Source organism: Pleurodeles waltl, chromosome 5 (assembly GCF_031143425.1).
Source record: "Pleurodeles waltl isolate 20211129_DDA chromosome 5, aPleWal1.hap1.20221129, whole genome shotgun sequence".
NCBI lineage: Eukaryota > Metazoa > Chordata > Amphibia > Caudata > Salamandridae > Pleurodeles > Pleurodeles waltl.
In genome coordinates, this window is record NC_090444.1 from 286,676,514 (window position 1) to 286,700,046 (window position 23,533).

A 23,533-nucleotide genomic window follows, 5' to 3' on the forward strand; every position below is an offset into this window, starting at 1 on the left:
TGCAATACTGTTCAACTGTGATTTGCACTTTCATTTGTAAAGCATTCCTAATAACTAAGGCCAGATGTAGAAAGCCTTTTGCGCCTCGTAAACGGCGAAAAACGCAGTTTGTGAGGCGCAAAAGGCCTTACGAGATGCAGAGTCACATTTTGCGAGTCGGTACCGACTCGCAAAATGTGATTCCGACTCGCAAATAGGAAGGGGTGTTCCTTTCCTATTTGCGACCGCATCGCGATGTTGAGTTGCTTTGTGACCGCGAAAGCGGTCGCAAACCAACTCGCAGTTACCATCCACTTGAAGTGGATGGTAACTCATTCGCAAAAGGGAAGGGGTCCCCACGGGACCCCTTCCCCTTTGTGAATGCCACAAAAAAGTGGACCACTGCCTACTCTGAAAAAAACGCAACTAAATGGTTTCGGTATTTTTTCTTTTTGCATCTCGTTTTCCTTTAAGGAAAACGTGCTGCAAAAAGAAAAAAAAAACTGCTTTATTTAAAAGCAGTCACAGACATGTGAGTGCCTAGACTCGCTATGGGGTTGCAAACTGCGACCCACCTCATTAATATTCATGAGCTGGGTCTTTGTGACCCCATAGCGAGTCACAGTAGGTGTCTGAGACACCTTTCTGCATTTCATTTTGAGAGTTGCAAATTGCGAGTCGCTAGTACTCGCAATTTGCAACTCGCAATATGAAACCCACCTACATCTGGCCCTAAGTACTTTTCTTACGTAAACTAGTAGATGTCTTCACAAGTCATCAACCATGCTAGGCCACATAATTATATATCTACTGTAGGTTGTATGTAGTATATGTACTTCATAATTCACAAATCTTGAACTCTGCAAACCTAATCTGTTAATATTCTTTAATTTTCTGAGCAGTCGTGGAACCCCTGAGGAGGCTTTGCAGACCCCCAGGGATCTCCGAACCACAAGTTGGGAATCACTGTCCTAAAGCAAATAGATCTGTATGCAAAAAAACTCTCATTTGTTTACTACTATGTATAGAATAGCCATACAAAATTTCTGGGAATCCTTCTGCTTTTTTATTGGGAAATTAACAGTTCTTGTACAAAGATATGCAATATCTCTTTCACCACTTGTAGATTGGCACAATTGTTTGTTTAACTGAACTAGGGAATACAAGTTACAGACAGTCTTACAAAAAGGCATATCTATATTTCAAGAAGTATTTTTTTCATTAAAGGTAAATATATAATAATACTATCACATTACTATAGCAGTTAATCCCATTTGTGTTACTAAACTAAAAACCTAAAATGTCAAGGTTGTGTTCTTTTTTCTTTTTCCTACACGTTTTAACATTTTGAAATAACAAATTACTTGTAAAGCTTTTGTCCTTTTCAAATATATTATGGGTTTACACATCACTGGATAATCAAGAAGAGAAGAAGTATATATCTGTCTTAAATGATTATATTCACATACACAAAAAGTGTCTGCATTAGTTTTGGTATCATCTAGATTTATAATATATAGTGCTTGTGATGATTTCACACAAGCTAAAGCTGCAAATACCATACCTTCTTTAAAAACTGTTGAGATAATGTTAACTAATACATAATCCAAGATTAGCCTTGAGATTTATGTATTGTACCAGCATTAGCTAAATATAAAGGACACTGTTCTCTTTGAAAGTATGTCTTTCATTAATAAAAATCTTGCTGTTGCTCTTTGAATCTGTTTTGAGTCCTTAATATTACCAAATTTAACTATAACAAATTCAGTGTGATCATTACATTTGTATTGCATAAACTCTATTATGCGTCTCATGGCTCCATTTACAAGTCCTTGTTCTACATCCAAATTGTCATAAAATAACACAGCTATTTTTGCAAAGGAATAAGGGCCTGAATATGAGTTTGGCAGTCAGACCACCAGACCGCCACGTTGGCGGTCCTAAAAAGACCGCCACACCATAGGTCCCAAGACCACCGTATTACGAGATATACAGGCAGGATCGCCGTCTGCCAAGCAAAAAAGCTGGACGGTAAGCGACGCAGTGGCTTGTAACTAGAAGGTCTGACTGACTGCAGCCAACCATCCAGCATATTACAAACATATAGTTGCCATGGTAGTCTCTTTGCAACAGTCAGTCAATGGTGGGCAAACACTGAGGTCCGCATCCACCAAAGTAACAGACAAGTGCACATTGAATGAATACAAAAACAACACAGCTGACACACATTGACAAAGTGGACACACCTGCATAGTACACTATAAAACACACCCATCCACAGACCACAATCCTTTGCATTTCCACTGCAAGACGGACCACACATCTTGTCATCCATTTTTCACTATAAGGCATCCCTTTTTTCCACCATCACATGTTACACACATCACACACATTGTCTATTTTGTTACCCATATTCACTTGTCATCCCCTTTACTTGTCAGGCATGTCACTGTCTAAAATCCACGTTTTTCAGAGGATGAGTTGAGAGTCATGTTGGATGAATTCATTAGAGTAGAGCCACAACTGTTTGGAGCCCACGTTTGGCACACTCCTCTCAGTAGGAAAATGGAAATGTGGGACGGGATAGTCGACAGAATGAATGCTGTAGGCACAACCCTGCGCTCAAAGGAGGACATCAGGAAGAGGTGGAAAGACCTCATGAGCAAGGTGCATTCCCTGGTCTCCAGGCACCAGCTGCAGGATGAGAAGACTGGCGGTGGCCCTCCCAATGCCAATTAATACTCTTTCCCTGGGAGGAGAAGGGCTTGGCCATCCTGCATCCTGAGGGCTTGACAGGAATACCTGGTGGAGTGAAGTCTGGAAGCCACAACACAAAAACTGTCACAAAAATGCAATATCCTGCATGCTCACAGCTCAGCTTTTGCCACTGACTTGTTCATGTACTTCACCAACATTCAAAACCCAGAGTATCTGAGTAATAACACTGTCAACCTGTAACCCAACATCCCAGCCATCAAGGCCCATCACATGCCGTATGTTCAAATGGTGTCCGTAAGTCTTACGATATCAAACAATCATCCAAGGACTCATGATATGTCTCAACATGTAAATGTATGCCCAAACCTAAATGCAGCCTGCATACAGATATGTAATACCCAAAATTTGTCTAGTGTGTGTAGTACAGAGAATTACCTGACTGCAACTTCCAGGAGTCTCTGTTTCACTAACTCCAAATACCAGCCCAGTGTTCACTTCTCCAAATACTCCTGTTTCTCAACTATCATTTGAAGTGTTCTCACCTGGGAGGATACCATGTGTATAGTGTATGTAGTAGAGGGAGAGACATGACGGCAACTCTGAGGAGGCCTTGTGTTTGTAACTCCAAACACCAACCTAGTGGTCACTTGCCCAAAGACACCTGTTTGTTAACTCTCAATTTAAGTGTACTTACATGGGAGTGATCATGATACAGATCATGCTCAAACCAGCCATGTGTCTGTCATGTTTCTGCCAGTCAGTCCGATGGAAACTGAGGTGGCATTGCCGTCGCGCACAGCACCCTCAGAATGCGCGCTGTCTGCCTTAGCACAGTGCGCATTCTGAGGGTGCTGGCAGGGGATGGCCTACACTGCCCATAACATGGTCGTTGGCAGTGTAGGGGCCCCCCTGTGGCCCCTAGCACTGCCTTTCCACCAGCCTTTTCATGGCGGGGACCCCACCTTGAAAAGGCTGGCGGAAAGGGAAGTTGTGATCAGCACTGTGATGTGAAACTTGGCTACGCCGTGGCTGGCCATGACTTTAACCGCCGCCAGCCCATCCAGATCCCTGATCCCTGTGGAGGTCTCAGTCTCCTGGCGGTCCGACCACCAGGATCGTAATCTGGCCATGGACTGCCAAACTCGTAGTTAGACCCTAAGTCTTTTTCTAATCTGGCTGTTCGTGACACAAATTTCTCCATGTTCAACAATTTCATAGATAAGGTTTTTGTTATAGGAATATTTACTCCATGAGTTTCAAAAGAATCTTTGCAAGGAAAATGGATTTTTTTCATTTGATAACATTTCCATAGTGAAATGATTGCATTTGTTTAGTGTGGGCATCTAGCAAACAATGGGTAGTGCTTTCAAAAGAAGGTAATGCATAACATCTCCTGGAGTGTGCAAATGTGGCAGTAAAGTACATATGCATCTTGAGAGAAACATTTCGGTGCACTTTCTGTAACAATTCCTAGCCTAATATCCATTACTGTCTCATATTTTTTGTTAAGTTCACTGTATGAGGAATGTAACCAATATATTAACATTCACATATACTTTCTAAGGAGTTTCAAGTTTCTTTAGCTATCACAGTTTTAAAAATTGGGTCCTCTTTAACTGGGGTGAGTTGAAGTAGATTTCCAAAAACAATAACATGTACTGTCTTCAATTTTTCTGTCATGCATAAGTGAATAAAATCCATCATTACGTTGGAAGCCATACTAACCTTGTCTATATGAAAAAGTGTCGTTTTTCTGAACTTTATGAAGTTCTTGTGAGGTATCACAAGTACATTTTGGGAATTCCAGTTTATTTTTATGTTCCATTAACAGCAGTAGTAATCTGTTTTATGTTATTCCTATTATGTTATGTGCTGCTAATCCAGTTGGAGCAGTAACAACACCAGATATATTTGGATTGGTTACTTTTGTAAAGTAAGCCATTGTAAAGCTTATAACAAAACTTTTCTCGGTCCCAGCCAACCTGAAGTTTTAACATAGCCTGAAATCCTGAAGATATATATAAACCATGTTCATGTTTAAGTCCATGATCCACACTTGTTTTAATTTCTTTTAAATATTTTACCTTGATCACTATTTAATTGTGATAACAGGTAGCCGACTTTTCAGCGTCATTATGCCTTTCGCCCATAGCAAGTTCAACCTCACCTATAGAAATTGTTCTTTCATTCAGAATATTTGGTACCCCTAGTAGGTCTGCAGGACTTGTATTTGAAAGTTTATTGGTACTTCCAGTATTGCATAGTATTTGCGATTTGATAGTTTTTTCATCTAAAATTACTTGGTCCAACATGTCAACATAAATCTTAAACTCTGTTATTGTAATAAGGTTTGTAGTCATAAAAGCCTCCTCACTTGATATAAATGTTCTAGTCAATTCTTCCTCTCATCGCTGTGGTTTTAAAAACTGTAACAGTGCCAAGAATTAAAATTATTTTGTTTGCAGGATCATCATATTTAAGTTTGTAGTGATCAAATTAGTGTAGGTTTAGAATGCTGTATTAAGCAGCTGTCTGTTCCATTGACATGAAATTTTCCAGTATTAACATCCTCAACCACATTATTTCTGTGCATATAAAATAGAACTACTTCATATAGGGATAAGTGTTCAAGTAAAGGGCTTCTGTTAGAGTAGTTTTAGTCTATTAAATTTGTTTTGACAATGTTCTTGTTTTCAGGATCAAAGTGAGCAAGATATTCCACTTCTGCTAAACTTTCGAAAACTCTTCTTCGCGAGGACGCTAATCCTAAACTAAACCATGCAATAGCCTGAGATTTAGCATACAAATTAAAAGAGCTTAAGCTGTAATGCACCTAATAACTACTAACCTCTTTGTGAAATAGCATTTGAAGGCTAAATCAATACAGCCTTTTACTTAAAGATTTCTCAGCAGATATTTCTTCCCATACTTCATATCAGTTTTCTCAGCTTCAGCTATATATGAAGTCACATAGTGGACAACAGCAGTAGAATTATCAGCAGCACATTGGATAGTAATATTACCAATTCCACATATGCACTATTAAATTATTGTAGTTGTTTATCCTCTGTGATGTGTGTTCTCTTTATAAATTGTATGTGTTTTTTGATGCCCTTCCTTTAACAACATGCCTGACATAAGATTATTCACTCTTCCTCTTTTTAAAATTGATCTTGGGAATCCAAAACAGCATTTAGTATAGCGTTTTGATTTGTTTGTAAATTTTCTTAAACAGTATTTTCTGCATTTGTGACTTTGAAATTGAATAACTTCTTCAAAAAAAAATTGTTAGGTTCTTTATTTGGGATGTCATAAGTAACGTATTGTACAATAAACTAAACAACAGGTTCATCAGAGTCATATCCAAATTTTGGTGCATTTGCTATCCATACTAGCATATGAATATGAGGTGCACCTCTCACTTGGTACTCTTTTCTCCATATCAACAACCTCTTGTAGGTTTTTTTTGTCTTTATTTGTTAAGAATTTAAGCTTAGTGTGACTTAAAAAAGCATAATGATTAAAAAATCTGCATAGTGAATAAAAAAGCATAAGAATTAAAAAAATCTGCAAACCTTTGCTGGATTTAAAGAACATAATTCCCCTGGTGTTCTCCCTGCAACATCTGTCAAGTATTGTTAGCTCCATAGGTATTCGTCACAACTCAAACTAAGAAACCAAGTCCAAATTTCTCAACATACATTTTAGATCTCCATTTCTTCAGAACCAATATTCATTTGTACTTCGTTGACATAACATGATATTTAGTAACCTATATTACAGGTTTAAGTCATTGCTTTCCACTTTATTTAATAAATCTTTACCTGTTATAGTATGAAATCCTGTTCCAGTTTGCATCACATGCACAACAGCATGAGGCAACAGATAATTCACTTTCATATAGTAAAGTAAAAATATAAGGTACGTTTTGCCTAAAATGGGTCTTCTGAATATTGTCTTGTACAACGATATCGCGATGCAGGAATTGGAATAGGGCGATCATCAAATCACCCTCCTTTTCCAGTTGAAAATAAAATAGGATAACCGAACCATTAACTTTTTTTTTCAAATACTAGCAGGATCTGTAGCTCCTCTCATTTGAAATAGTTCTAAGCCATCGCCCATTAAATCTTTTGAATGGAGTGGGTGTATACTTTAGCGCTCATATATTTCCTTTTCTTTACTAATTTTCTGAAAATTGGCATATGTTAGTTTTGTCTGGAACTAGTTGATCATTGCTGTCTATGTAGTCATTCAGTTCCAAATTATGGTAGTGTATGCTATTTTTAACAAGTATGAAATAGCCTCTTCAATTTTGGAAATGCTTGTCAATTCTTGTCAATTCTTGCCAATTTTTCATTTTCTTTTACATCTAATTGGAACTGTATTAAATAATAGAACTAAAGGTTCTTCTAATTTGTGCTGTTTCCAGATTTAGGTTGCATTCTAACTATAGCTTAAAAAGAATGTAAAGTTTGAATTAAGACACGTACATATAAATTAAAATGTTGTACTTTTGCAGGAATAGGATAAAAGTTGAAATTATTCCAAATTTGACGTGATGGTATAGGTTATGGTCAACTTTCCGAAGGTAATAATGACATATAATTTGATCAGAACAAACATCATATGTTTTTCCACAACAAGATAAATGGCAGGATTTCTCCAAGCAACTTTGTCTTCTTTTTCTGTTTTTGTAGTATATCAATATATTTAGTTTGTTTTTCATAATGTGTGCATCTACAGCAAATTCACACTATATTTGGAAATTCCTTAATGGTTTTGTGGAATTGCAAAATGCCCAAATCATACTGGTTAAATTTCATAATTGGATTGTCCAATGTACTTTCTGGGTATACAGTATTTAGACGCAGGTCATTCTCAGACTCGCCACCAAAGCATTTTGATTGTATATACTTTGTATGGATAGGACCGTCTTGGGATTAGAGTGTAATAAAATGGCATTTATTACCTCAAATTGTATTCCAGCTCCTTTAACAAAGTATAAAGTTTGTACTAGTTTTTGTATTCTAGAATGTTGATTTGAAAACATTTTAATGTAATGAAAATTGGAATTACACATATAATTTTGAAGGCAGCCTAAACTAAGGCTTTGTAGCTGTGTAATATTTAGAAATGTTTATAAAAGTTTAATTCTACCTTGCACATGTTTTTTAAAGATAGTAATAAACATTTGTAGTTTTTCAATAGATTTTGTGTCAGAGTTGCATATTGAAGTGCAATTCCATTGGTAAACCAGAAATGTAGTTGCATTTTCCTCAAACTCCTGTTTAAATTGCTCTGTAACATTTTTCACTTTTTTTTATAACCCCACGACCGAGCCTTGCATAACTTCAAAGCAGCGCCCTTCAGTGTTTACAGATAGCACGCAATTATTGTATGCATGGTAACATTCTTCCTGAAAGTATAGTTCAGTACTGGATGTGCATCTCCACAAGTCTCCAAATATTTTAGAGAAGTTTAACCAATTTGATGTTTTCTTTCCTATCCTATAGAATTTGAAAGTTAGAATTAAATGTGTCAGTGTTTTCATGCAGTTTATTGTTAAAATAAATAATTTCCTTTTCACAGCAAAGGCTTTTTCTACAATCAAGGGAAAATATTGTTTATGTTTCAATTTTGCTGTAAAGTCTTTCCAAATGGAACTCCTTTTTAGTAAATGTCCATGTACTCTGTTTTTCAACTGTTACACACAATATTTTAAATTGTTTCCGTCCTTGCATTCGTGTACAACAGGCAACAGTTCACCTGTTTTTTTTTTAAAGTATATTCTCTAGACATATTAGCATTTGTGAAAATTAGTTTTCAGTGCACAAGCATGATATCAGTGCAAACCCCTTTCTCACTTTGCAGACATACAGTAATACTCTTACCATTTTTCTTTTTTTTTGAATGCCCAGTTTGTCCTTTTGTAGATGTAGCTTCTTGTTCTCTAATATATTTAGAGTACATTTTAATTTTCGTGTTCATTTTTTCTGGTAATATTTTGAAGTCACTGTGGTAATTGTAGCTATGCCTGTATATAAGGATAGAAAAAAAAAACAACAGTACTGTTATTAATAATTACAGTAAAGTATAACTGACACAACCTATTCATCTAACAAGTTATGGTTTTGAAATATTATGCAACTTTGTTTGTATTTATCTTTCAGACAAGTAAATGGTGTTATTTTATCCTGACAAGACAACACTATCAAATAAACTGGGCTATTTCCAAGCTGTAGTTAAACTACAGTTCTAGCATAGCCATTCAACTGTCATAAATAAGTGTAGTAGTATTGGGCTATGTCTGTGGCCTAATGGTAATTGTAATGGGACAACAATTTCTGTAACATCCAAATGGTATTTATAACAAGCCATACTATTTGTACATTTGCTCATATGATTACAGTTAGTATGTCTTGCACATCACTTTTAAACAAATCACCAAGTGCATAACACATAATTGGTTGGCTACCCTTTTAATATTATAGTCTTTTGGTTTCCATTGTGTTTGTGGTCATATGACCTTAAATTTCACTGAATAAACTGTAGCTACACTGTATTATTTTTTAAGAATACAATCTTGTTTCTTTTTTAATGTGCTTCTCTGTTAGTGTTTGGGCTAGCTTACCAGCCCTATACTAGATATAACCAATCAGCCCTTTTCTTTCATAATTATAATAAGTTACATACGTCATTGGTTAGTATTTTAGCCCAGTACATCCATGTTTAACCTCACTACATTGAGTCAGTGTTCCTTACAGGTTTTTGTTTTTTATAGAGAGACAAATGGTTTGTGTGTGGATAATTAGACACAGTTATATCTTTTGCGCTGAGTATTCCAAGAAGAGATGAATTGAGCATAATTTAAGTAATACAAATGTAGAGATCACATGAGTGGCTAAAAGAGGTTTAAGGTGGAGTAACATCCTACCTCTCATTTTATGTCTTACTGATTGAGAGAATCCAGATTTTACAATTATTCATTGTGGAGGCAATGATATTAGACACCACACTGGTGTACGAATTGAAATAGAGATTAAATCCATTTTTAAATCTTTAATGACTCTATTTCCTCATACCCATTTCATATATTCAGATGCTTGCCAAAGAATAAAATGGAAGTACTCAGTGACAATTGCAGGCATTTATGAAAGAAAATGCAGACATATCAACAAAATTGTGTCTGCCTTCCTCATAGATCATACCATGTCTTCCATATATCACCTCAACATTATGGCCTGCAAACCTTACCTAAATGATGCAGAAAGTGTACATTTTACATCAAGTGGCAATAATATCTTGATTAATGACATCTCCTAACTCCTACTGAACCATATCAAAATTCAACCTACACATGAAGGCTCTTTCAACAGCCAACTTAACAGGAGGATGAGTACATATTGGAAATACATGGGTTACTTTTTAAAACATACTTGTACTGTACCGCAGTACTCTCCAGAGACCGACATGATAGTACTATGATACTCCGTAATTTTAATAAAAACATTTATACATTTTCAAACATTGTTCCCTACATACCACCTCACTACTGACCCAATTATAATTACAAAGCTGAGCTTCTTTTGAAAGAGATTGTTAAGCTGTATTGCAAAACACACTGAAACTACTATATAACCAACATACCTGCCTTCAGGTTTTGGAAACGTGCACATTAGCCAATCATATAATCCCTTTTCATTGCTATATACCAAGGTTGCACTGTGGTCATACCACGGCCACACAGATATACTTAAAAACAGCCTAATAGCTTTACCTTTACTTAGTCTACTTACCTGCACTACAACACAGACTCATCTACACCCCTACTATATAATACTGCCAATTTTAACTTTAGGTATGCAAAGTTTTGTGGACATTCGTCAAACGGCTACAAAGTTATTTAGGGACAAAGATCCCTATCTCTGGTCACCCTAACTATAACTACTGAGTGGCTACAAGCAATCTGTTTTCAATATATATAAAACCTAGTGGCAGTTGCCATTAGGTAGTTATAGTTAGGTCTGCTTTTCCATAGGAAGAGCGTTTTTTGGTTTGGTAATAACTTTGTCCTTGTTTGACAAATCTTCACAAAGCTTCTAAAAAAATAAATGTATCCACCACAGCACTTTTCTGGAATGTTTTGGGGTGATCTGTCCAGCCAGGCCAAGAAAAAAGGGGATTCACAAAACGTAAAATCCCCGTGCATTTTCCATAGACTTGCTTAGGCAGGGCTACAGCAAAAACTGGTGAATGGAATTACACCAAATTTGGCAGGAAGCTAGATCTTGGTCCAAAGATTATGCTTTTCGTTATTTTGTGTAAATCCTTTCAGTAGTTTTTGTGAAATTAGGAGTAAAAAATAATTGTATATTTTGGCTGTTGCGCTCGCAAGAATCTAGCGGAAGCGCTAATTTAAAAAGTGAAGTTTTCTGATTGGCTCAGGGAGCTTTATTTAGCTTGTGCCATATTTCTCCCACAGGAGTGAGACTCCCGCAAGAGCAAGTGCTCTGATTAGCTGCTAGCATCATGAGAAAAATGTTGCTGGCAACCATTACAGGACTCGTGGTCTTAGGGGCTTATTACACGGCTGGCGGCCTTCTGACTACCAGCCTCATTATAAGGCCCCGAGTCCTGTCAGGCTGCCAGCAACATTTTTCTCATGATGGCTGTCAGACTGCTGTGGCTGTCCGCTCGCCACATTACAAGGTTGGCAGGCAGACCCGCCAACCTACCTCCGTACCCGCCAGGATCAGTGACCCCGATGGGCTGGCGGCGGTCCTGCTTGTAAACAGTTAGGGCGGCATTCAACTCAGCGCCACCCTGCTGATTAGAACCTTGTTCTCCACCAGCTTTTTCAACTGGGTTGAAATGGCAGCTTAAAACTGCACACAGGCTCTGCAATGGCAGGCCCGGGACTTGTTAAAAAGGATACTTAAATGGGTAACATAATTAGGGCTGCAGGCCCACTAGTAGCATTCAGTTTACACACCCTGGGCACACGTAGTACCACTTTACTAGGGACTTATAATGAAATCAAATATACCAATTGTGCATATGCCAATTTTACCATGCTTAGAGGAGAGATAGCACAATCACTTTACCACTGGTTAGCATTGGTAAAGTGCACAGAGTCCTAAAACCAGCAAAAAGAGATCAATTCAAAACGTTGGGGGAAAGGCCACCATAAGGCTAACAGGTCTAACAAAGCCCTACAAAGGTGTCTGCAATAAGCAGATGTAGGGAGGGTACCTCGGTCATCTTCAGTGTCACAATGTCAGATCTAATCTGTGATAGAATTTAAGCTTCCCAGTCTAATATCACTTTCAGTATTTGATGTAGTGTTTGACTTTGAACGTGTTTCAGGAAATTTATATCTATCTCTCTCTCTCTCTCTCTCTATATATATATATATATATATATATATATATAGCCTTTTTCTATTACCATGGATTGCTGCCATATGAAATTTTGCAAGATTATAATGGTGGTTGCACAATAATTAAAAGCAATTGTATTCTCAATTATCTTTCTGTTATTGTTCCAGCCTAAATATCTTACAGAAGCCATGCTGATATTAGGAAAGCTGCATTACGTTGAGGGAAGCTACAGAGATGCGACCAGCATGTATGCTCGAGCAGGTATTGATGACATTTCTGTTGAAGATGAGCCACTGTACCGGATGCGCCTTGTAACTGAAGCCTTTGTCATTAAAGGTAAAAACTATGCATTTCTTATAATGCTCAAAATTATGAGTGGCTTAAATGCAATATTTTAGTACACATAATGTATTTCTTCCAACACGTTAATTTTTTATAAATACGGTGTATGGTATTATGATCAAGCTGTAGACTTATTATTATTTATACTGACCTCAAGTGTATTCGGATGTATTGACTGTGTAGGCGCCAGTAAATGCAACCTTGGGATTGTTTAGGTAATACAACTTTAACATGGTGAGTTATGGATTGTTCGTCTCCAGCGATGTCCAATACAGATCCCAGAGGTTCTTGTACATATTACATTTCCTGGAGAGTTACATAAGGTAAATATAAATATTTTGATTCCAAAAAGAGAGTATGTGGCTTTATCCCGAGAATCTGCTCTAGGTTTATCCCTCTTGGATCTCCTTTGCACTTCGTGGTTTACATATTGTTACAGAAAAAAGAAGGGGTTGTTTGTCCGCTAATTATCTTGAATGAGGTCCTCATCATGAGTGGCTTCTTAATTCTGAGGGTGTAACTGCAGTTACTGGTCGCCTTAGAATTATGAGACCATCGTTAACACCATGTCTCTCTTTACTTTCATCTGCAGATTTCGACTGCAGATTTCGACTCTGAAATCTCTGTCTCAAAACCTGTGGGAAAATGAGGAAATACCAGTGGAATCAGATCCGGATTTACTGATCCTCCGAGTAATTCCTCATTTTTTAGTGGACCATCGGAGTCTGACTCATAATGAGCTAGATTTTCCCACCCCTAAGAGTTCCAGGTACTTCCGGCATTCATTACTCTGGGACTGGAAAAGTACCATCCAATTTTTCTGGAATCTCATAATATGTGACTAAGGGCATGATTTAGAGTTTGGCAGACGGGTTGCTCTGCTAGATATGTGATGGATTCCCATCAGCCGTATCAAGATATTTATAGGCTTATATGGTATTATTATACTAGAACAGGATATCCGTCACGTTTGTGATGGAGAAACCCCCTCCGCCAAACTCTAAATCAGGCCCTGAGGTACAAAAAAACCATTGATTATATTATATCTAAACTCCGAGTTTTATTTAAATTAACTCCTCAAAATGTTTCTTTTATATATTTTAGTTGTGCACAGCATCTTTACTGAACCACACTGCTACATCAGTATAATATTTACTGAACTGTTACACAAGACAAAAAATCTTTCAAAGAGGCCTGCATTGGACCCATCGGCCAGTTAACTTTATCTTCTTTTCCTACCACTGCCAGAGTGAAAATATTTCCTTTTGTTATTGTTTCCTTATGTTATAATACAACTCTCAACTGTATTAGCTATCATTTTCGCATTACTTAACTTGTTTTATATGTGTTTTACCACAACACCTTTGGTGTCAACCTGTTACTTGCAAGTTTGCTAGGAGCCGCACGTCACCAGCCAGAAAAAATATTTCATGGGAAACATGATGCCCAGAAAGCTGAAAATAAACTGGTTCACTGAATCTCAAAATGGACTTTCTTCTAGATAAAACTGAAAAACTATACCACGGGGCCTTATTCAGTAATGGTGTTCAGATGCTGCATTGTATTTTATCCCAACATTTGGAGGATTTGTAGAGTTCCTACTACCCAATATATGGTGTTCAAGCGCTTATCCTCCTGAACTGCGCACACCACTGTGTGGGTTGTTTGGTTTGAAATGTGTTGAATTTACTTTAAGCAAGTGTTTCCTTATCATGTGAGATGACTAACGTGGTGTGGTTATCATATTATTGGACATGATGTTTGGTGAGTGTGATGGACGAGGAAGTGTGAGAAATGGACACTATTCTTCAGTGGCATAAGGCAAAATGATGCCCCCGTAGATTGTGATGAGGGACCCGAGTCTCCCTTTTCTCATATAATATTCATTGCTGTTGGGCTGACAGATCTCATGGATCCAGGAAAGGCAACAGGTTGTAAAGAAAGAGTGAAGGGAGTTAGAGATCTGTCCGGATACACTGTGCTACAGCCATCCTGTATACGATCGTCATTAGGAGATGTCAAGATATCTGCTAAGATGTACTGTATTAAAATCATCCTTTCTATCACTGACATTATATGATGTTGGTTTTTAGAGTATGTGACTATTTGGAGAGTGCAGGATGAACTATGCTAGAGTCCTCCAGTGATCAGCAACGTTTGGCAGATGCCTACAGGCTATGGAGGCCTTCCTATTTAGTGTGAGTGGATGGTTAAGTGGCTGTATAGACTATGGCCCTCATTACAACCTGAACCGATGGGCGGCCGCCAATGCAGCTGCACTCCTGCGGGGTCTATTATGAGATCCCCGCTGGGCCGGTGGGCAGAAACTTGTTTTCCACCCGCCGGCCCAGCGGGATCTCAGCCGCAACATGGGAGCCGGCTCCAAATGGGGCCGGCGGTGTTGCGGCTGTGAGACGGGTGCAGTTGCACCTGTTGCGCTTTTCACTGTCTGCATAGCAGACAGTGAAAAGCTCCATGAAGCCGTGGCAGGGGGCCAGAGGCATGGGCAGTGCATGGGCCCCCATGGGCCCTGCGACTCCCCTTTCCGCCAGCCTTTTCATGGCGGTTCGTACTGCCATGAAAAGGCTGGCAGGAGGTAGACTCGTAATCCCCTGGGCAGTGCTGCAAGCAGCGCTGACCTGGGGGATTTAAACCGCCGGACCAATGTGGTCTTAATGCCCCTGGAAGTACCGCCAGCCTGTTGGCGGTGCTTCCTCCAAAAAAAGCTCTGGCGGTCAAAGACCGCCAGGGTTGTAATGACCCCCTATATGTGTGCCTTCTAATTGTCAGTAAGTTTCCACAGATCCTTTAATAAATGATATGTGTGCCTGTTGGCGTTGAGAAGTTAATGACTTGGTGTATAATATATGGTGACAAGGTTATATCAGATCGAGATAGGGGTGGCCATCAGAAGGAATATAGTTAATGCACTCCATTTTGCAGTTAAAGGTAGGAGGCAAGGCAGATATCGTTTGCTATTCCTATGATGTCTGGGAGAAGTCGTGAAGTTGCTGAGCAGTAGCAGATACTTCTAATATTGAATGAAGTGAGTGGTATATTTCACAGCTCTGGAGGCAATGTTACCTTATCCCATCCGTATATGGAAACAGTTACAAGGTTATCTTGGGCAGAGGTAACCCCCAGGTGGCTGGATGCCTGTCTGCTCCCCCCTGTTGAGCACAGGACGAGATGCGTGCTCCTGCCCGCTGACCCTGCCGCATGAAACAGTGTATGCTGTACCATGACTTCAAATTATCAGGGCCGCAGTTTGCAAACCTGAAATTTTCAGGCCCAAAGCCACTCGGAATTTACGTACCATAATTCCACCCGAGGTTTTAGATCCAGATTAAATTTAATCACTTGTAATCAGGGCCTATGTTTTTTTTCCAACAATGGAAAATAACTTTTTTATAACACCGCTTTACCTAGTTCACTGAAGGGTGTTCCGTTTTCTTGTACTGGGTAATTACTCACTCGAGGGCACACGGGAAGGAAGAAATAGCAGGTAGACATGAGTCCATTCAATTCATGTTTTGCCATTTGAAAATCACAGCGTAAAAAAGCAACATAAAAAGCAGACAGTGCATGTTTAGACTGTACAATAAATACAAAAGTGCATGCACATCAGAATTGTACGAGAAAAAATAGATCAATAAATAATAATCACTAGTAAATATCACAGTAATATGCACTGCAGGGTAATACTTTCAGAAATTCAACTCTTGCAAAAAATTGCAGTACAAATACCAGATCTGCCACATTTACCTCAAACATGTATTCCTCTATGGTCTAAGGCTTAAACATAGGAAGAATATTATTCTACATCTCGAAGAACATTCCTTAATTAACTACTGATACAAAAAATAAAAATGTGGATAATACTTTCCACTGACACTTTTTCACAGAGTCAGAGAGTGTATAAAGTCAGGAATAGAAGGCCTTGGGAATGGCTTTATATGGTTCATATGGTTAATGAGACAAAATCTGAATTTAATCAGAATATGATGTTCAGAATGATTCTTGACCCATGTCACTTCAATTTGAGGTGCTAGCAGTTTCCCGGGGGCGTTTTATTCCTTTTGTTTTCGTTTTTCTGTGCCTTTCAAGAAGGTGACTAATCATATCCAGATCGGTATTGGCTTACATTTAAGAGGCAAAATGACTCGCTACAGGAATTCATGTTTGCCTTATAGAACCACATCTGAGTTGCTTGTGTTCCAGGTCATAGTGCACAAAACATTAGCAATTGAAGCTGGTCTGTCCGTTTTGAGGGTGAAGTAAGACTGATTTACATGTGGTTGATTTTATTTTGCAATGACACAGACAAGCTATAAAGTGGTGAAATTAAGTGCTGTTCAAAGGAATTACCAGTTGTTAGACCTGACAACCTTAAGGAACCTCCCTCTCTCCATTTTTCTGATCTCCCTTTTGCTGGTTTTAGGACTCTGCACATTTTACCACTGCTGACCAGTGCTCAAGGGCTTGTGCTGTCTCCCCTAAACATAGCAACATTGGCTCCTACCCAAATGGCATATTTAATTTACCTATACGTCCCTAGTAAAGTGCACTATATGTGCCCAGGGCCTATGAATTAAAAGCTACTAGTGGGCCGGCAGCACTGATTGTGCCACCCACATAAGTGCCCCTTAACCATGTCTCGGCCTACCACTGCAAGGCCCGTGTGTGTAGTTTTACTGCTACTTCGACTTGGCATTTAAAAGTACTTCCCAAGCCTTAAACTCTACTTTTATTACATGTACGTCACCCCTAAGGTGGGCCCTAGGTAGCCCATAGGGCAGGGTGCTATGTAAGTAAAAGGCAGGACATGTACTTGCAAGTTTTTCATGTCCTGGGAGTGAAAAACTCCCAAAGTCACTTTCACTATTGTGAAGCCTGTTCCTCTTATAGACCAGCATTGGGAGTTCCCTTATATACTTTTGAGTGGTAATTTCTGATTTTAAAGGTGTGACATTGTCACGTAATGTCTGGTGTGGTTAGAATGGTAGTGAAAAATCATCCTTACTGGTGAAGTTGGATATAACATTAATATTAGAAATGCTACTTTTAGAAAGTAGGCATTTCTATGCACTGACTACTCTCTATGCCTTACAGCCTGTCTCCATTCCACATCTGGTCTATGCTGGTTGACAGCTCCCCTTGTGCATTCACCCAGACAGCCATACACACAGGACACTCAGCTGCATCTGCATTTATATACATACTGATGGTTCTTCCTGGGCAGGAAGGTTGGAAGAGCCGTCACTTACACTTCAACGGTAGTGGCTAGACGCCATGCAAAGGACTGATAACCCCCATCAGATCTCCTGGCAGAGAGTGCTGGGTTGAAGGGGGAAATTGTGCACTTCAAAACCACTCTTTGAAGTCTCCTCCACTTCAAAGGCATATTTGGGTCTATATACTGGACCTGTGACCCCCTAAAATCAGACACTTCTGGACCTATAACTGGACTCTGACAGGACTGCAGTGCTGCCCAAAGGTCTGAACTGGACTGCCTTTCTGAAGGACTGCTCTTCTGCTTGTTGCCCTCATGCCTGCTGCTCCCTGACTCTCCTGGAAGGACTTACCGCGACAAGTGATCTGCAATGGTTTGTCAGCTTGCATCCTGTTAAGAAGTCTCAGGGTCATCAAAGACTTCGCCTAAATGAGAAAATCTACACAGCAACGTGCCACACCAGTAAAATCGTCCCAATGCCGGTCTCCCAACTGAAATTTGATGCAAGGCCAGCAAAATTGACGCAGCGCCTGTCTCGTGGCTGAAAAATAGACACAGCACCTACATAGTCAACACAGTGTCTGTTTTACCCTGTCCCATCATCACAGCACATCTGGATTTTCCATGCATCGTCCCTGGGCATCAATTTGTCATCAACCCTGCACTGCAATACATAACCAAGGCTGCTTGTCTGGAAATCAATGCATCGCCTTTCCTTGCAGGAATGAATCGACGCATCACCTCCCCTGCCAGTAAGGAACCGAAGCATTCTCTCCTCTGTGAGGAAAGAAATGACGCATCACATCCCCTGCGTAGTAAGGAACTGATGCATCGCTTTGCTTTTGATGCATCCCAGGTACTTTGTGCTAAAGAGATACATCCATTGATTCCTGTGGATTAAGACTTACTTAAAACTCTAAAAAGTGATATCTTCACCTGTGTATATTGGACCTTTGTCGTTTTGGTCTTGTTTTATTCAGATAAATATTATCTATTTTTCTAAACTGGTGTAGAGACCTTTTTGTGGTGTTTTCACTGTGTTACTGTATAAGTCATTGTACAAATACTTTACATTGCCTTCTAAATTAAGCCTGCTTGCTCTGTGCTAAGCTACGGAGGGTGAGCACAGGATAATTTAGGTTGTGTTGTGACTTACCCTGACTAGGACTGTGGTCCCTACTTGGACAGAGTGCATACCTCTGCCAGCTACAGACCCAATTTCTAACACCAGTGGTTCCTTGTCATATTTTTAGGGTGTAATTCTCGGAGCCCATGTAAATGTATGCTGTAATCTAGTCAAAACACAAACAAGGATAAAAGTTTTTTTAGGCTAGCATCTTTCATCCAGTGGCTTGTTGCTCAGAGCTATAGTCTCTGCTGACCTGGTGGGCTGACTGGTCATCGGCCAAGGTCTTTCTGTCCCTCTGTATTTTACAGTGAGGACAAGGATGTCAAGTGCCTCACTTAGATGTTGCAGAGAGATTGAATTTGTTGGGTGAGCTTGAATTGATTACCTCATGATATTATACCAAAACATCCAACACCCTATGTATTTTATTTGTTAGACTATTTCAAATCATCTCAAAAGGATTGTGCAGTTTCCTTGTCATTTCTGAATGCTCTTCCATTGCTTAACTCTGCTGCCAACATATGTAAGGCCACATTTCAAAGTTATAGATATGCTATATACAGTGTTTCACACTCAAATACATTACTGATTTTGATTATCGCATTTCCAATTACTCTCTTAAATTCAGCAATTTTTCCTACACCATATAGATATCCATTACATAGTGCTCCATAGAGCTGCTTTGGTTTAGCGTGATAATCCAGGCAGTGTTCATTTCACTGGTAACACTTTAATTTATCTTGAAAAAAAAAGTGACATGTTAGAATTTATGTAATCTCTTTTTATTCATTATAATACTTTAATAGAGCATATTAACTTTTAAGAAATAACTTCTATTCTCTTAAGAATTAATAATGAAGACCTAGGATTTCTAGAAAGTTTCCTCAGCTTTGCCTAGAGTTTAGCTAAGATTTACGTGTGATGTAAATAAAGTAATTTCATCACTAATGGTACTGTAAGCAAACTATAGGTTCAGAGCATTACCAGTCAGCAATAAGTGTATTCTTTTAATAGTTTCTTACCACCCTCCCATAGTAATGGTAGATTTTTCATTGGTTTATACCAATGTTAGGATATCTTTCTGAAGCCATTGTCTTTAGGCTATACCTGAAGGTAGTGTTCACAATAAACAATCATAAATATGTAAAGAATATGCTAGTGATTTACTGCCCTCTGAAATTCATCTCACACCTGTGTGTAAACAATACCTTGCCTGACACTGTCCCAGATATTCCTTTTACATTGAAATCCTAATTTATCAAAGGACTATGAAAATATGAAGAAATCACTGTCCGCTAGCTCCCACTATCCACCTGATTCATCCTCAAGACCTTCTGCATCTCCTTTGAGTTTGTGAATTCCAACATGCTAACCTACTGGGGGAATCTGGTTTGAGTCTTGTGTTGGCTCAACAACCTGTGATTTTGGGCAAATCACTTTGGGCCTGATTGAGAGTTTGGCATATGGGGTTATTCCATCAAAGACGCTGTATTAATGTTCCATTACAGCCTTTGGAGATCGCAATACGGTAGATGGGATATCTGTCACGTTTGTGAAGGATTAACCTGCCTGCCAAACTCTAAATCAGGCCCTTAACCTCCCCAGGCCTAAAGCAAAAACATAATATTACCTTGTAGTGTGTAATGTAAATGGTGCTCATGTAAAGTGCACTAATAACTTCAGGTCGGGTTTGCGCTATATACAACTCCAAAAAGTTGAGTGGTAGAAGTAACACTTTCAGGGCTGAGACAAAAAATGTAGTAAGGACAGGCTAGATTAAATGCCTTCTGGTGCCATGCGCCTATGATGTGGAAGTTGATCCTAACCTATAACAGTCGTGCGTCTTCATTTTATCTGGAAGGAACTAAAAGCTCTCTTCTCTAAGTAGTTTCTTTTCTGAATGTAGCTAGAAATACTGTGCCATTCCTCAGATCCTTCTGAAGAATGACTCATGCTACTTATATGCTCCATTTTCAATCTCTAATGCGTTGATTCCTTTTCCTTGTACCTATGTCTATTGCTTTTTTAGCCAAGTAAACATTCATACAAGCCTACTTTTGATCACGCCATGACTGATGTAATGTGGTATATCCAGTTAATTTAAAGACTTTCAGAAATCAGTTTTAATGAATGCATATTGCAGCTGTACTCAATCTGCTGTAATTGTTGCAGAGTGATGTAGTCTGGCTAGAACTTGCTTTCTTGCGGTGGCTGCCTACATAGTAAAGTCCACAATTTCTACTCTGTCTAACTCACACAGAAAGGTGATCCTTCCATCTAGACAGTGCTTGCTTTCTAACTCATAAATTGAAGCTTTTCCACCAAATTATAGATTATAATACTCAGACACTACAATTCTGTTTTGAACATGTTCTACTGAATGGGAGGTGTCAGAAACTGGGTTATTGATTGAGGGGGGTGAAAACCCTACTCTAGCAACAAGCACAATCCTTGTCAGGGTGAATCACAAAAGTCACTAAGGAAACATGAGCTTAACCTTCTGGTAGCTAGGCACTAAAGCAATCAAGCTTAACTTGGAGGCAATGCGCAAAGCATTTATGCACCACACAAACAGTAATAAAGGGACAACACAGCACAAGAAAAATACCGCACCAGTATATAAAAATAGAGAAAAATTAAATAAATAAAGTGATACCAAAACATTTTAAACCCAATCAGTAGAGCTGGAGTTATGATTTTTTTTTGTGTGAAGTCTATCACATAATAGATCAAAACACCAGCCCTGGGAATCTGGTCGCGCACAGCAGGGTCAAAGTCAAATGTTATGATCAACCGCAGTGGAGTGTGGGTCAGATACGGTTGGTGGATTTGGCCTGTTCTTGGCTTATCTTCAGATTTCAAAGAAATTTTGAAGAAAAGTCCAGGAGAAGGTAAAGTTCAGCTGGGCCAGGCAGCAGGTGGGTCCAATAAGGAGTCATCGATGCCTGGAGCTGTGGATGAGGTCTCGGTAAAGCCGTTAATGATGGTGGAAAAAACCTCAGAGCAGGAGAAGCTAAATTTCTAGTCTGAGGAGGTCCTTTTCAGCAATGCCTGTTGCTGTTGAACCCAGTGAGGATTTTTGCATTCGGACATAGAGAACTTTTTGGAAGCCAAAAACCTCCAGTGGGATGCAAATTCAAACATTAGTCTAAGAGGGTTCCACAAGGGCAGATAACATCACTAGAAGGTCTTGCTGAATAGGATTTGCTGCTGCCTACGTTAGAACGTAGCAGAAGCTACTGCAAAGTCAGGCCAGCTGGCAAAGCCTCTTGGAAGGATCAGCTGGCAGGTAGGTTCCTGGTTTCTGCCGGTTCTTTTAGCACTTTTTTTTTTTCAAGTCCCAACTTTTAGGGTTTGGCAGGAGCAGCACCTCTAACTCCACTTCCAAGGGTCCAGAAACTGGGGGGACCACTTGGGGAGTTAGCTGTAACTCTAGCAGATGCCAGGTCCATAGTTTAAGTTCTCTGGAGCTTGTTATATCCCTGTTGTCCGCACAGGAGGCTTTCCTTCGAGTCACTGTGGTAGTAATGGGTTCAAGCAGCATTGCAGTTCTCTGGAGAGCAAGGCAGACCTCAAGCAGCTGGGCAATCCTCTAGTGGCAGCAGGGTCAGTCCACTGGAGAACAAGGCAGGCCTCAAGCAGTAGAGAAGTCCTTTGTTGGTCCAGGCTGTCCTTCTAAAGTCTTCCACAGATTAAGGAGCGTACTGAAGATTTGTTCTGAGGGTCCCATTTTTATATCTGGTGCCAGCCTTTGAAGATGAGGGACATCCTGGCTACACTAGCATCTGGTTCTGGCAAGTTCTTCCCTTCCCCTGCCAAGTCTTCAAGAAATCTGGGGTGGCAAACGACTAGTATCTGGTTCCTTTAGTGTGCTGGAGGCAAGCCCTTTGAGATGTAAGTGGGACAAGGAATAGCTGCGCTCTCAACCATCCTGTTGGATGGTCCATCCTGCCAACACCTACTCATGTTGGTCTCACTGTAAGGGAGGATACACAAAGCCCAACAGCTATGCTGTTCACAGTCAAGTGAGCAAGGGAACTGGCAGCAGGTCCCAAATGGGTAGGACAAGAAAATACCAACTTTATAATTTCAGAATTATGGCTTAAAATTCACCTTTACCATTAAAGTGGGATTTTTGAATTATAATTAATTAGAGTCCAAACATGATACTTCACCTGCTCTCAATCAAATATTAAACAAATACAAGAGCAACCCAGAATGTCCATGTGGACCTGAGTATAATTATCACAAATCACATAGCCATGTAAAACTCATTTTCAATCAATTTAAATATTGTAGCAGAAAAATCTTGCTACTTGTTAGCTCATACAAAAAAATTCTTAAATGAAGATGAAAATCATCTGTCTATAATCTTTAAAAAAAAACTCCACTGAATCCAGTACCAACACATATGTGAAAAACTTGTTTTTAATGCTTTGGAAGCTGCATCAGCGTATAATGGTGAATCATTTTTATAATCATACATTAGGAAAATAAACAGAGTGAGAGTTGAAAAAAGTGACCCCCGAGAGAGAAAAGAGACACCACACCATAAAGCAATAAAGAAATCGCTTACAGTTCTATGGTCTTTGGTGTATCTCACAAAGACAGCCTATTATTAAGTTATAGCGTACGCTTGTCAATACATTGATAATTCAAAACATAATTGAAGAGGTCTTGTCTGATTAACATGGCGACCGTGTTTCGGACCTCATGCTGAATTCTAAGGTCTCATCAGGACAAAAAATG

The 23,533-nt window shown here is 39.2% G+C and overlaps 1 protein-coding gene across 2 annotated transcripts in view; it reads left to right on the plus strand.

Annotated features, from left to right (window-relative positions):
- Positions 1 to 23,533, plus strand: part of TTC7A (tetratricopeptide repeat domain 7A) — a 1,654,710-nt gene that overhangs the window by 296,252 nt on the left and 1,334,925 nt on the right. For both annotated transcript variants that reach the window (XM_069234028.1, XM_069234029.1), the window contains exon 3: positions 12,248 to 12,416. In XM_069234028.1, coding sequence (XP_069090129.1) covers positions 12,248 to 12,416 — 169 coding nt within the window. The remainder of the gene's footprint in view (positions 1 to 12,247; positions 12,417 to 23,533) is intronic.